The sequence below is a fragment of the Trichomycterus rosablanca genome, chromosome 5 (genome assembly GCF_030014385.1).
Source record: "Trichomycterus rosablanca isolate fTriRos1 chromosome 5, fTriRos1.hap1, whole genome shotgun sequence".
In the NCBI taxonomy this organism is placed as follows: domain Eukaryota; kingdom Metazoa; phylum Chordata; class Actinopteri; order Siluriformes; family Trichomycteridae; genus Trichomycterus; species Trichomycterus rosablanca.
The window spans coordinates 47,023,714-47,039,079 of NC_085992.1; the positions used below are offsets into that span (position 1 = coordinate 47,023,714).

General features: G+C 41.8%; 1 protein-coding gene across 3 annotated transcripts in view; it reads left to right on the forward strand.

The window, feature by feature from the left end:
- Positions 1–15,366, forward strand: part of inpp4b (inositol polyphosphate-4-phosphatase type II B) — a 422,536-nt gene that overhangs the window by 363,031 nt on the left and 44,139 nt on the right. For all 3 annotated transcript variants that reach the window (XM_062996233.1, XM_062996234.1, XM_062996232.1), the window contains one exon: positions 6,429–6,612. In XM_062996233.1, coding sequence (XP_062852303.1) covers positions 6,429–6,612 — 184 coding nt within the window. The remainder of the gene's footprint in view (positions 1–6,428; positions 6,613–15,366) is intronic.

A 15,366-nucleotide genomic window follows, 5' to 3' on the forward strand; every position in this document is an offset into this window, starting at 1 on the left:
GTAATATAAAAATAGGGGAAAGGGGTAGCCTAGTGGGTAGAGCTTTGGGCTATCAACTGAAAGGTTGAGAATTTTAATCCCAGCTCTTCCATGCTGCCTCTGTTGGGCCCTTGAGCCCTTTTATCCTCAAAGTTGACGTTAGAAGCAGGATAAATGGATGAGCGTGAGGATTTGAGCGTGAAATTGTGATGTCTAGACGACTGGCTCAGAGCATTTCCAAAACTGCAGCTCTTGTGGCGTGTTCCCGGTCTGCAGTAGTTAATATCTATGTGATAAAGTGGTCCAAAGAAGGAACAGTGGTAAACTGGCGACAGGGTCATGGGCGGCCAAGGTTTACTGACGCACGTGGGGAGCGAAGGCTGGCCCGTGTGGTCCGATCCAACAGACGAGCTACTGTAGCTCAAACTGCTGAGGAAGTTAATGCTGGTTCTGATAGAAATGTGTCAGAATACACAGAGCATCACAGTTGCTGGGCTGTTTTGGCAGCAAAAGGGGGACCAACACAATATTAGGAAGGTGGTCATAATGTTATGCCTGATCGGTGTATGTATATATGACAAATAAAGGCGTCCTCACTTATAATATAATCATATAACCATTATAAAAATGCTTCTTGAGTCTGTACTGATTGTCCTCAGGACTGTAATGAATGTGGCCACTTTTACCAGGGTTGCTTGACAATACAGGAGAGAATAAATGGTATGAATTGTATTCGAGTTTATTTCTGGATGCCAGTAGCATATCCAAAAAGCACTTCTTCTTCTTCTTCTTCTTCTTCTATTTCTCTTTTTTCTGCTATTAATTAGACTTACACCAGAGACTTGAGCTTAATAACACTTAGGGGCTTTGGTGTTCCTCATCCTCTCGTTAGTGTCATTATTCATTCTCATTGATGATGTATGAACACCCACAGCAGGCGTTTTTACCTCGCGTTTTTACTCATCCACACGGCTGAAGTGTTGCTCTGGATGGTTTTTTTTCTCCTCAGTGTACTGCAGGATTAATGCAGCTCAGAACAGGAAGCTAATTTACTCGAGAAGCCGCTAACACCCCTCAGGTTCTCCAGCTCAGCAGTACAATCCAATAATAACATTTAATTGCAGAGTTGTTTTGTAGAAAAGACTTTTAAACACTATCGGAATGAGCTGCTGGTGCCAATTGATATCTGACATTTTGGGAATTTGTTCTGCTATATGGAGCATTAACAGAGGTCGCTCGGTTTCGGACTCACTGCAGTTTATCTGTTCTGTCTGTCTGTCTGTCTGTTCTGTCTAATCTCTAATCTTAAGAGGATCTGATGATCAGATACGTCTTCTATCTGATATGTGTTCGGGCTTTGTTTCTGCTCTGTCATTAACCACATCAGTAACCACATACAGCCGGTAGTTTATCTTTATGTATGTTGTTATTTTTTTATAACCCTCAAGCAGCACTGTTACCTACTAGCTATTAAGACACTGTACATACATAAAACTAAATAAAAATAGATATTATATTTATAATAAATTATATTATACACTGATCAGCCATAACATTAAAACCACCTCATTGTTTCTACACTCACTGTCCATTTTATCAGCTACACCTACCATATAAAAGCACTTTGTAGTCCTACAATTACTGACTGTAGTCCATCTGTTTCTCTGCATGCTTTGTCAGGACTCCCACAGGACCACCACAGAGTAGGCATTATTTAGGTGGTGGATCATTATCAGCACTGCTGGTATGAGTTGATCAGACACAGCAGCGCTGCTGGAGTTTTTAAATACCGTGTCCATTCACTGTCCACTCTATTAGACACTCCTACCTAGTTAGTCCCCCTTGTAGATGTAAAGTCAGAGACGATCGCTCATCTATTGCTGCTGTTTGAATTGGTCATCTTCTAGACCTTCATCAGTTGTCAGATGACGCTGCCCATGGGGCGCTGTTGGCTGGATATTTTTTTGGTTGGTGGACTATTCTCAGTCCAGCAGTGACAGTGAGGTGTTTTAAAACTCCAGCGGCACTGCTGTGTCTTATCCACTCATACCAGCATAACACACACTAACACACCACCACCATGTCAGTGTCACTGCAGTGCTGAGAATGATCCACCACCCAAATAATACCTGCTCTGTAGTGGTCCTGGGAGAGTCCTGACCATTGAAGAACAGCAGGAAAGGGGGCTAACAAAGCATGCAGAGAAACATATGGTCTATAGTCAGTAATTGTAGAACTACAAAGCGCTTCTATATGAGCTGATAAAATGGACAGTGAGTGCAGAAACAAGGAGGTGGTTTTAATGTTATGGCTGTTATGGATCGGTGTATACTTATAATATAGAATAATAATTTATTATATACAGTGTATCACAAAAGTAAGTACACCCCTCACATTTCTGCAGATATTTAAGTATATCTTTTCATGGGACAACACTGACAAAATGACACTTTGACACAATGAAAAGTAGTCTGTGTGCAGCTTATATAACAGTGTAAATTTATTCTTCCCTCAAAATAACTCAATATACAGCCATAAATGTCTAAACCACCGGCAACAAAAGTGAGTACACCCCTTAGTGAAAGTTCCTGAAGTGTCAATATTTTGTGTGGCCACCATTATTTCCCAGAACTGCCTTAACTCTCCTGGGCATGGAGTTTACCAGAGCTTCACAGGTTGCCACTGAAATGCTTTTCCACTCCTTCATGACGACATCACGGAGCTGGCGGATATTCGAGACTTTGCGCTCCTCCACCTTCCGCTTGAGGATGCCCCAAAGATGTTCTATTGGGTTTAGGTCTGGAGACATGCTTGGCCAGTCCATCACCTTTACCCTCAGGCTCTTCAATAAAGCAGTGGTCATCTTAGAGGTGTGTTTGGGGTCATTATCATGCTGGAACACTGCCCTGCGACCCAGTTTCCGGAGGGAGGGGATCATGCTCTGCTTCAGTATTTCACAGTACATATTGGAGTTCATGTGTCCCTCAATGAAATGTAACTCCCCAACACCTGCTGCACTCATGCAGCCCCAGACCATGGCATTCCCACCACCATGCTTAACTGTAGGCATGACACACTTATCTTTGTACTCCTCACCTGATTGCCGCCACACATGCTTGAGACCATCTGAACCAAACAAATTAATCTTGGTCTCATCAGACCATAAGACATGGTTCCAGTAATCCATGTCCTTTGTTGACATGTCTTCAGCAAACTGTTTGCGGGCTTTCTTGTGTAGAGACTTCAGAAGAGGCTTCCTTCTGGGGTGACAGCCATGCAGACCAATTTGATGTAGTGTGCGGCGTATGGTCTGAGCACTGACAGGCTGACCCCCCACCTTTTCAATCTCTGCAGCAATGCTGACAGCACTCCTGCGCCTATCTTTCAAAGACAGCAGTTGGATGTGACGCTGAGCACGTGCACTCAGCTTCTTTGGACGACCAACGCGAGGTCTGTTCTGAGTGGACCCTGCTCTTTTAAAACGCTGGATGATCTTGGCCACTGTGCTGCAGCTCAGTTTCAGGGTGTTGGCAATCTTCTTGTAGCCTTGGCCATCTTCATGTAGCGCAACAATTCGTCTTTTAAGATCCTCAGAGAGTTCTTTGCCATGAGGTGCCATGTTGGAACTTTCAGTGACCAGTATGAGAGAGTGTGAGAGCTGTACTACTAAATTGAACACACCTGCTCCCTATGCACACCTGAGACCTAGTAACACTAACGAGTCACATGACATTTTGGAGGGAAAATGACAAGCAGTGCTCAATTTGGACATTTAGGGGTGTAGTCTCTTAGGGGTGTACTCACTTTTGTTGCCGGTGGTTTAGACATGAATGGCTATATATTGAGTTATTTTGAGGGAAGAATAAATTTACACTGTTATATAAGCTGCACACAGACTACTTTTCATTGTGTCAAAGTGTCATTTTGTCAGTGTTGTCCCATGAAAAGATATACTTAAATATCTGCAGAAATGTGAGGGGTGTACTCACTTTTGTGATACACTGTATATATACTGTATATATATACAGTATATATATACATATTAGGGCTGTCGATCGATTAACTAAAAATTAACTAATTAATCGCACAATTTGCTGTAATTAATCGCGATGAATCGCATTTTCCCTTAATACTGAAGCTTTTAATAATGAACATTTAATTGTTAAATAAACTCAATGGAATAATATCTATATTCAGATACTTTTGTTTAATTGTATCTTTTTAATTTTAAACACAGATTCTCCTGTAGTTGGAGGGGTTGACAGATATTTGTGTGCAATGGGTGCTAGCCTTGCTTTTGCTCTTTCTCTTGTTGACCACCACTGTAGTGGACACCCCTCCATTTCCATTTTGGGCTCTGCTTTATAGTGGTTCAGACATTGTTCTATAGACTCTTCCACTTTATCAGTATCTGTATCAGAAGAACCCAGCAAGAAGACAGACCTTCTCTTCGTTCAAGGCCGTTATACAGGCTTGAACCTCACTAAATAGACTGGATCATCGTTTGAGGGCTACATATAAACAAGTGGCATAAAGGTGGCAACACCACTAAATAGCAGACATAGAAAGCACAGGATGTCTTTAACATGTTAGTAAATTGTTACAGATACAGACACTCACTACTTTCCTGTCTGTATGTACAAATACCTGCATACACATAGATGATCCAGGGAAGAGTGAGCAAGATGATTACACAGGGGAATGTGGAAGACTTTCGAATCCCATAAGTAGACAGATAGCAGGAACAGACACACACATAAATACATGTAAAGAAAGATTAAACACACACACACAGAGAGAGAGAGAGAGAGAGAGAGAGAGAGAGAGAGAGAGAACAGGTCGCGCGCGCACTCATACACGCGCAGAGAAAAGAGGCGCACACACACACACACACACATACACACACACACACACACACACACACACACACAGGGCGGAAGAGCGAGGGAAGAGCAGAAGGGAAAATAATAAAAAGTAAAGCAAAAGTAAAACTTCCCATCTATGTTATTATTATTATTATATATTATTAATAAATTATGAAAATCCAACACTGACTGTCCCTGTGTAAAAACATAATCTTTCCTTATTTACACTATTAATTAACTGAATGAACTTAGCTGTTAACCATCCAGTTTTTTCTTCTACTAGAATATAATAAAGTGAGAAATATGAAATACATTTATGTATTCTAGGTAAACATAAATATGCTGAGCATCATATCAGGGGTGGCAATGTGACTCACCAGGCAGTGTTGGTGCTGCATTCCTGTCTCCAGTTACTGTTTGCTGGTTTAAAAAAAACAGCTAACTAGTCAACAGTCTGTACATTATCGCCAAGCAAAATCCCATTATCATGTCAGTAGGTGAATTAGCTGTTCTAAAGTGTCCATACATATGTGAGTTAGTGACTGTGTGATGTTTTCTAATTGGGTCCTATCCAGGGGTAATTATTAAAAAAAAAAATAGAATAAAGTAGGAATTCTTTAAATCCTATTTTATTTTGTAATTAGTTATGTATCGCATCAGAGTAGTAGTCGCATCCAGCTCTCATTACTCCTTTATTCCATAATTCATTTGTTTATTTTTTATCAAACGTAACAAATAATAGAAGTACAAAATAATAAAGCATTGTTTTTATTATATATATATATATATATATATATATATATATAATTATTTTTTTTTATTATTATTTTTTTTTTTGGTTATGCACTTTCTCCCCTTTTTCTCCCGACTTTTTAGCGTGTCCACACCCTGATCCGCACCCACGCCACGCTTTCTCCTATGCTAAGGCCTTAGGTTTGGGAATTCCCTTCGAGTTCAGGTGTTTCAGCCACAATGACTGCACAAAAACTATATAAGCACATTAAAGCAATTTCTTCTTCTTATCATTATTGGAGTGAGCAGTTTTGAGAGGAACGGTACACGGCCCTGTGTTGAACCCGGTCAGCCTGCGCGTGTCGGACACACTGATTTTATTGAGGAGCTGTTCAGTGGCCTTTAAAGCTGATCATTAGTTAATTTCCTGCAGCAGGGCTGTTCGATCCGCTTATGGCAGATAATAGGGAAACCAATTGCTTTCACCCTCATGTCACACGTGACTCTTTTTACAGACGCGGGTTAGAAAACAAACCGCAGTGTGTTGGTCCAGAAGAAAAGAACATTGATCGTTTATCGATCGGATCACGTTGTACCGGTGTGAAATTGCAACGTCCGTATCGATTTTGCTCAGGTCTTCATAGGTCAGCTTTACAGCTAACACACTATCTACCTTCTTTGTGTTCAGATACACACGACTGAAGTCATTTTTTAGCCCATTGTTGAACAAAATCATCGTATTATGAAGTTAATTTATTTATTCCTGTGTTCGTTGAGACATGGTGAAAATGTTGTAGATGCTGTTTGTCCTGCTGGCTGCTTTTTATCTGTTTCTTCTCTCATCTTCCACAGCTACAGTACGGCATATCAGTGCATCTACTACTCTCCAGAGCACACTGCCAAAGCCAGAGAGATCCTCAGCACTGTGGCCCAGCTGCGGCCCCTGATCTGCGGCCTGGTGGAGCGACTGCTGCTGGAGGCTCAGCAGCACTGCAGCCACGGCCTGCGGGAGGCGCTCAAGAGCCTGGAGGAAAAGGTACGGTTAATAGCACCTGGCTGGATCACAGATGCAAATGGACCACCCTGACAGAATGCTATGTGGCCAAATTATATGGACACATGACCAAAGGCAATAATATGAAGTCTGTATCAGCCACTACTTTTCTGGGAATGTTTAGAGTGTGTCTGTTGGAATTTGTGCTGCTGCTGCTGCAAAAGCAAATCCCGCCGTCTGGTTGAGAGGTTGCATGAGTAGGCAGTGAGAGGGCACTTGTAGCTTATTGGTTAAGGTATGGGGTGGTGGGTTGCACTGTGGGTGGGTTGCGTGTTCTCCCCGTTTCCATTTGGGTTTCCTCCCACAGTCCAAAGATGTGCAGGTGTGTGTTTGCCCTGTGATGGACTGGACCTGTCTGGAGTGTTTCCTACCTTTTGCCCAGTGAATTGCACCCACCGTGACCCTGAATAGAACAAAGCGGTGGTAAAACAGACAATAAATATATGGTTGAGGTACTGGACTATTAATTAGGTCACTGGTTAAAGCCCCACCAGTGCCAGGTTCCCACTGTCGGGCCCTTGAGTCTCTAATCCTTAATTGTTTGGATTGTATTTACTCACAGTTATAAGTTGCTGTAGATAAAGCAGTCGTCTCTTGCAGTTGCACAATGCTACGCGACCAAATTATATGGACACATGACCAAAGGCAATAATATGAAGTCTGTATCAGCCACCAATTTTGTGTCTATTGGAATTTGTGCTGCTATTGCAACAGAAAATCCTGCTGTCTGGTTGAGAGGTGGCATGAGTAGGCAGTGAGAGGGCATTTGTAGCTTATTGGTTAAGGTATGGGGCGGCACGTTGGCTTGCTTGGTAGAACTGTCGCTTCACAGCAAAAAGCTTCTGGTTTTGATTCCCAGGTGGAGTGCCCTGGGTCTTTTCTGTGTAAAGTTTGCATGTTCTTCTCGTGTCCACGTGGGTTTTCCTTGGGGTGCTCCGGTTTCCTCCCACAGTCCATAGACAAGCAGTCAGGTTAATTGGAGATACTAAAATTGCCTAAGGTGTGTGTGTGTGTGTGTGTTTGCCCTGTGATGAACTGGTGACCTGTCTGGGGTGTTTCCTACATTTCGCCCAGTGAATTGCACCCACTGTGACCCTGAGGAGGATGAACTGGTGGTAAAAAAGACAATGAATTAATGAATAAATGGTTAAGGTACTGGACTAGTAATTAGAAGGTCACTGGTTGAAGCCCCACCAGTGCCAGGTTTCCACAGTTGGGCCCTTGAGTCAGGTCTCTAATCCTTAATTGTTTGGATTGTATTTACTCACAGTTGTAAGTTGCTGTGAATAAAGTAATCATCTCTCTGCTAGAGTTGGGAACAAAACCAAATCAGTCTCCTAAAATGGTCAACAATTAATCAGAAGCTGCTTGGAAACAGGTAGCATTTCCATAGTCAATTGTGCTTCATATTTTCATTGGCTTTGCAAATAAAGAAGACATTTTTATTTTGTCACTGGGATTAGTTTGTACCAGGAGCTGTTTTCTTGACTGTATTGTTGAGCAGTAGAGCCCATTAGCATTCACAAAGAACTGGTGTGGAAAATTTTCTATATAGTCACCTTCCGATGTATTTTTCCAGCGTCGTACCAACTTTTTAATGTTGTCACTGATGCAGCGCTGCTTTCACATCATCATCACATAAAAATCTTCTTCCCCTTAAAGCTTCTTTGAGCATCCAAAAAGGTGGAAATCAGATGCAGCTAAATCCGGACTTTACACCGACCAGGCATAACATTATGACCACTGACAGGTGAAGTGAATAACACTGATTATCTCTTCATCACGGCACCTGTTAGTGGGGGGGATATATTAGGCAGTAAGTGAACATTTTATCCTCAAAGTTGATGCTAGAAGCAGGAAAATTGAACGAGCTTAATGATTTGAGCAAGTTTGACAAGGGCCAAATTGTGATGGCTAGATGACTCTTGTGGGGTGTTCCTGGTCTGCAGTGGTCAGTATCTATCAAAAGTGATCCAAGAAAGGAACAGTGGTTAACTCGGCGACAGGGTCATGGGCGGCCGAGGCTCATTGATGCACGTGGGGAGGGAAGGCTGGCCAACAGACGAGCTGCTGTAGTTCAAATTGCTGAAGAAGTTAATGCTGGTTCTGATAGAAAAGGTGTCAGAATACACAGAGCATCACAGTTTGTTGTGTATGGGGCTGCAAAAGGGGGGGAGACACAATATAAGGAGGGTGGTCATAATGTTATGCCTGGTCGGTGTAAGCTCTCCAAGTACTACTCCTCTCGCCCTTTCTCACCGTTTCAACCAAAATATAAAAGTGCGGAAACTTTTTGAAGATCCCTCATAGTTTAAAAATCTGCAGCTGCACCGTTGTCTTGACACCCTTAAGAGGCAGACTTGTGTGCAGCCGTTGTTACTGTAACACAAGTGGCTTAGGACACAAGTGCAGGTTTATTAACAGTTCTCAACAACTACATAGACAAATGCAAGACAATCCAAGTACTCACAATCAAGATACAGGCAAAGGTCAGGTAACTGGCAAACAGACTGTTGTAGGCATGTGTGGTCAAAGGTGCACAGCAAAGGTCAAGATCTAGAGCCAAACAATACATGGAAATGCCTGGCACAGACTGTAGATTGGCACTGATACCTTGTGTCAATCTCTGGTCACAAGGCAAGTCAAGCCAAATTAATTTATATAGCACTTTTTACAATAGACATTGCCTCAATTTAACTTACAGAATCCAGGACCGACAGACCAAAAACCCCTATTGAGCAAACCGAGGGTGACAGTTGCAAGGTAAACCTCTCTTAAAATTACAGGAAAAAACCTTGAGAGGAACCAGACTCAGCAGGAACCTTTATTCTCCTTTAGTGGCCTGGAGGATGATTTGAGTCACAAGCAGGCTTAAATACTTGATCGTAACATGGTATAGAAAAACCCGGAAAACGGGTGTGCCTTCAAAACAGGTGCAAAGTACGACGACGTATTAGGGCCACTTTAAAGAAAAATATTGTTTTTGTTTTTTCAAGTTTTGATTTTGAGAATAAAGTCAAAATGATTTCAAGATTAAAGTCAAAATGAGTTTGAGATTAAGGTCAAAATTATTTTGAGATTAAAGTCAAAATTATTTCGAGGATAAAGTGGAAATATTATGGCCATAGCCCCTCCTTGTGTTAAAATGAGGGACGTTCATGATTTGTTATACTTTCATATCGGTTTCACAAATAAAGAAATCCCCGATCTCCTGCACATCAGCACCAGTTTGTTATTAGTATAAGGACGCTGAAACGGCTTTGTAATAAACTGTGTTTATTTAGAAGAATGTGCATCACCGGTGTGCTCGGGGTCTGCATCGTCACCAGTACTTCAACAGAGCCTTATGGACATATACAATGAACTAAAGCCGTACGGCATTACTGTAAATGGTAGCATTGACGGGTTTAGTCATCATGTCATGTGGATGGAAGTGCACAATACAAACAACCACCCAAAAGTAGTCGCGGGTAACTGGATAACCACAGTAACGCGCATTGGAGGCTGCCCTCAGCGCTACAGTGCCGATCCAGGTACTGAGACCCGTGTCTCTCTGAACTGACAAGCCTGCGATGGCTGCACTTTCTTTGGCTATAATATTTCGACTTTATTCTCATAATCATTTCGACTTTAATCTCAAAACTGAAACTTATTTGACTTTATTCTCGAAATCCTTTTGACTTTATTCTTAAAATAATTTCGACTTTATTCTCAAAATTAAGACATATTCGACTTTATTCTTAAAATAATTTCGACTTTATTCTCAAAATAATTTCGACTTTATTCTCGAAATTGAAACATATTCGACTTTATTCTCAAAATAATTTTGACTTTATTCTCTAAACTGAAACGTATTTGACTTTATTTTCAAAATTGAAACATATTCAACTTTATTCTCGAAATTGAAACTTATTTGACTTTATTCTCGAAATTGAAACTTAAAAATATTTTTTTTGTGGTGGCCCTAATATGCCGTTGTAGCAAAGAGCAAAGCAAGACCAGTACAGGGTATAACAGTTACCAGTAAATGAATGCAGCACACATGTCTCTTAGCTTAGCTCAGCTCATATTTTTTTCTGGTCTGTTTAAATTTTAGTCCAAAGGACAAAAGACTTTTGATTTTATTTGATTGAGTTTTGGACGAGGTGTGAAATCACCCTCAGAGAAGCACCGTTTCTGATTGGTCTCCCTCTATAATTATAAAGATTCTGCTGTAGCGAACGCTAACTGAAATAACGTGTGATTGACCCTGTAACAATTTCACTTCATGTCCTGATTATGGACAGTTAAATGACCACGCGGGTCTTGACACGCGGCCATCAGGATGCCGCTTTTTCATGCCATAAACCAACAAAAGCAGGACATGCATGATTGCTGAAGCAAAGGCTTTGGTGTTTTATCAGTGTAATTAATTAATTACATCTGGTGCTGTCGGAGAGCAATCTGCTGCACTCAGATTGTTTAGCCACAGTGGAATAGCAGCCAATCAGCTGCCTTAATTGGTACAATTTTTCTGTCACTGTTTCTCTGCACCTTGATTAGAGATGGGATCCCACCCAGCAGATACAGCCAGCCCAGCCTGATTGAAATCTCAAACAGTATGTGTGTGTGTGTGTGTGTGTGTGTGTGTGTGTGTGTGTGTGTGTGTGTGTGTGTGTGTGTGTGTGACAAATTGACAAGGCCATTTGCATTCAGGAACTTTGCAAACTGTTAAAAAATACACCGATCAGCCATAACATTAAAACCACCTCCTTGTTTCTACACCCACTGTCCATTTTATCAGCTACACTTACCATATAAAAGCACTTTGTAGTTCTACAATTACTGACTGTAGTCCATCTGTTTCTCTACATACTTTGTTAGCCTCCTTTCATGCTGTTCTTTAATGGTCAGGACCCCCACAGGACCACTACAGAGCAGGTATTATTTAGGTGGTGGATCATTCTCAGCACTGCAGTGACACTGACATGGTGGTGGTGTGTTAGTGTGTGTTGTGCTGGTATGAGTGGATCAGACACAGCAGTGCTGATGGAGTTTTTAAACACCTCACTGTCACTGCTGGACTGAGAATAGTCCACCAACCAAAAACATCCAGCCAACAGCGCCCCGTGGGCAGCGTCCTGTGACCACTGATGAAGGTCTAGAAGATGAGCAACTCAAAAAGCAGCAATAGATGAGCGATCGTCTCTGACTTTACATCTACAAGGTGGACCAACTAGGTAGGAGTGTCTAATAGAGTGGACAGTGAGTGGACACTGTATTTAAAAACTCCAGCAGCGCTGCTGTGTCTGATCTACTCATACCAGCACAACACACACTAACACACCACCACCATGTCAGTGTCACTGCAGTGCTGAGAATGATCCACCACCTAAATAATATCTACTCTGTGGTGGTCCTGTGGGGGTCCTGACCATTGAAGAACAGGGTGAAAGCAGGCTAACAAAGCATGTAGAGAAACAGATGGACTACAGTCAGTAATTGTAGAACTACAAAGTGCTTTGATATGGTAAGTGTAGCTGATAAAATGGACAGTGAGTGTAGAAACAATGAGGTGGTTTTAATGTTATGGCTGATCTGTGTAAATCTCAACCCGGTAATGCAATCATGCCGGAATTTTATTGCAGCATCCAGTATCTGTTTTATTTATTTATTAATCCATTCCCATCTTGACTTGTATTCAGTCATTCTTGTAAGTTGCTTTGGATCAAAGCATCTGCTAAATGTCCCAAATGTCAGTGTTGTAGCTTATCTATCCTAACTCATTTTCAGAGATCTTTCTAATCTTTATCATATTACAAGTCGAAGTGATGAACTAAGCAAATAAATAATAACATTCTCAGCAGGTTATTCTCTGAGCTAATTCAAGCCTGACTGTTTATTTCGGCCCTAAACAGATTAGTGACTAAATGAAAATTACTGCGATAAGCTTCTCGGTGGAGAATCGGATCGATGGCTTAATAACGAATTGATCGAGTGTTGGAAGGGAACAGTCCATCAGCGTTGTACCTCCGCACACCTCCGGGCTAGAAAATTACAGACGTGTCATATACAATCGACTGCAAGATTGCAGGAATACAGACTTATTACAGCTTAAGGATAAACAGGTCAACTTCAATGCTAATGAACATTTCCTTCAAGATCCATATTTTTGGAGCGGAATACAGACACAAATGGCTTAAAATAACGGTGGTGGCATGCGGGTGTGCCAAAGATGTTTATGTACTATTGGTGGAACAAAGTGACTAAACTGCAGAATGTGGCTAATAGCAGGCATGTTAAGAGACTTTTTATGTAGGAGGGGGGGCTGCCGAATTAATCTAAAGTTGTAAAGCAACACAATCTAATGAATCAAATGAATAAGGCAGTAATTAAATGGTGAGCATAGTTAACAAGCCTTTTGTGATGTTGACTCAGTTATTTCTGAGGGCTCTTACCAGGATGACCAGTTTTCTCTGGTCTTCCCCTCCATCCTCTTCATTACCGCTTTCTGTCTATCTGTAGCTACTTCAGTAACTCTTATCTCAGTCTCTTCATTTCTCTCCTCCGGTCAGAAGTAATTGAGATGTTTGTTGTTGTTGCTCTCTGAACCTAAGTCAAAGGAGCCCATCTTTGGGTTTTTTTTTATTCCTCTTCTCATCCTGCTCCTTCTGTCTCCTTCAACTTCACCTCTTTCACGCCTTTATTTATTTTACTTCATTTGAAGTGTGTGTGTGTTGTGTGATGTGATAGATTATGTGGATTCCCTTTTGTGTATATACACTTTTTAGCAAGGCTGTAATCACAATATATATATTGGATGGGTGGGTATTCAGATATTCAGATATGCTCCCTTTCCAAATTGCCACCCTTCCCAAATAATGATATAAAATTGTAAATAAATATATTCCACTTATTAGCTTTGTGTAATGTCATGATCTGTCAGTGTTTTCATCAGTTGTTAGTATGGCAGGAATAGTTTTAAAATGCCCCACCAATCCCAGTACATTTGCCCCCCCTCCAGTGTTTAATTCATGGCTACGTCTTTGCTTTTCTGGGTAATACTGTGCACCTTTATGAGATGTATGTACCTCATCAGTTCAAGTTTAATGTCAAACACACGTCTTTGGACAGTGGGAGGATACCGGAGCTCCATGTGGAAACCCACGCAGACACGCATGCAAACTCCACTCGGGACCTTCTTGCTGTGAGGCTACAGTGCTAGCCACCGAGCCGCCGTGCTGACCCGATGTACCTTTGAATAAATATTAAAGTGATAGTAAAGGGCGCCCAGGTGGCGCAGCGGGATATTCCACTAGCACACCAGCGCCGAGATTCTGAACTCCTCGGTTTGAAACTCGGCATTGCCACCGGTCAGCTGGGCGCCATCTAGTGGACATAATTGGCAGTGCCCGCAGCAGACATGTCTCTGCTAGGGGGGGATGACTGGACTATGTGGGTGAGGTCGTCAAACGCTGTGCAAGGACCCTGATTGGCAGATAGAGAGGCGCCTGTGCAGAATGCATGGGTAAAAAAAGGGTTTCGCTAAGGGCTGCAAGCAGGTCGGAGGAGGTGTGAGCAACAATATACCACCTCAACTGCAAGTTAGGGATCCCACGGCAGCAGAAGACTAATTAACTATGCTAAATTGGGAGAAAATGGGAGAAAATGCATAAATAAAAAGAAAAATATATGATAATAAAAGTCCATGCTGAACAAAAGTGCGCCTCTCTTTATGTTGATAACAAATTTAGCAGGTCTAAGATATAGACACTTTTTTTCTCAACTCCTCCCATATTTAGGAGTCGCCACAGAGACTTGCACCGATTTTACATCATATGCCCTTACTGTTCTTTTTCTCCAGGCTTGGGACTGGTACCTAGTCCACACTGACATGTTAATCTTAATGGTTAGGCTGTTTCAGCCAATAGCGCCGCTGTGATTTGATAGCGCCGCTGAGATTTCCCCAGATCTCAGTGGTAGTGTGCTGGCATCATTTACCGCTTCACCACCTGGCCACATTGTTTGCCCAAAAAAAATAGGCTACCGTGAGTTTACTGAACATCATATTTGAAAACCATGAGCATGAATATGGAGCAGCTATAACAGCCTCTGTGCTGCTGGTTTATCAGTGTTTGGCTGCAGTAGCACAATATTTGTGGTTGGTTCTTTGGCTATAAGGAATATTCATGGTTAAGGGGCTTTGGCTGTGGAAGTTGTGGTAAATATGGTTTTCTGGCATTTAATATCCAATGCGAAAAATATTGGTTAATGTCTGGCTGTCAGTCTAATTATACACTAATTAGCCATAACATTAAAACCACCTCCTTGTTTCTACACTCACCGTCCATTTTATCAGCTCTACTTACCATATAGAAGCACTTTGTAGTTCTACAATTACTGACTGTAGTCCATATGTTTCTCTGCATGCTTTGTTAGCCCCCTTTCATGCTGTTCTTCAATGGTCAGGACCCCCACAGGACCACCACAGAGCAGGTATTATTTAGGTGGTTGATTCTCAGCACTGCAGTGACACTGACATGGTGGTGGTATGTTAGTGTGTGTTGTGCTGGTATGAGTGGATCAGACACAGCAGCGCTGCTGGAGTTTTTAAATACCGTGTCCACTCACTATCCACTCTATTAGACACTCCTACCTAGTTGGTCCACCTTGTAGATGTAAAGTCAGAGACGATCGCTCATCTATTGCTGCTGTTTGAGTCGGTCGTCTTCTAGACCATCATAAGTGGTCACAGGA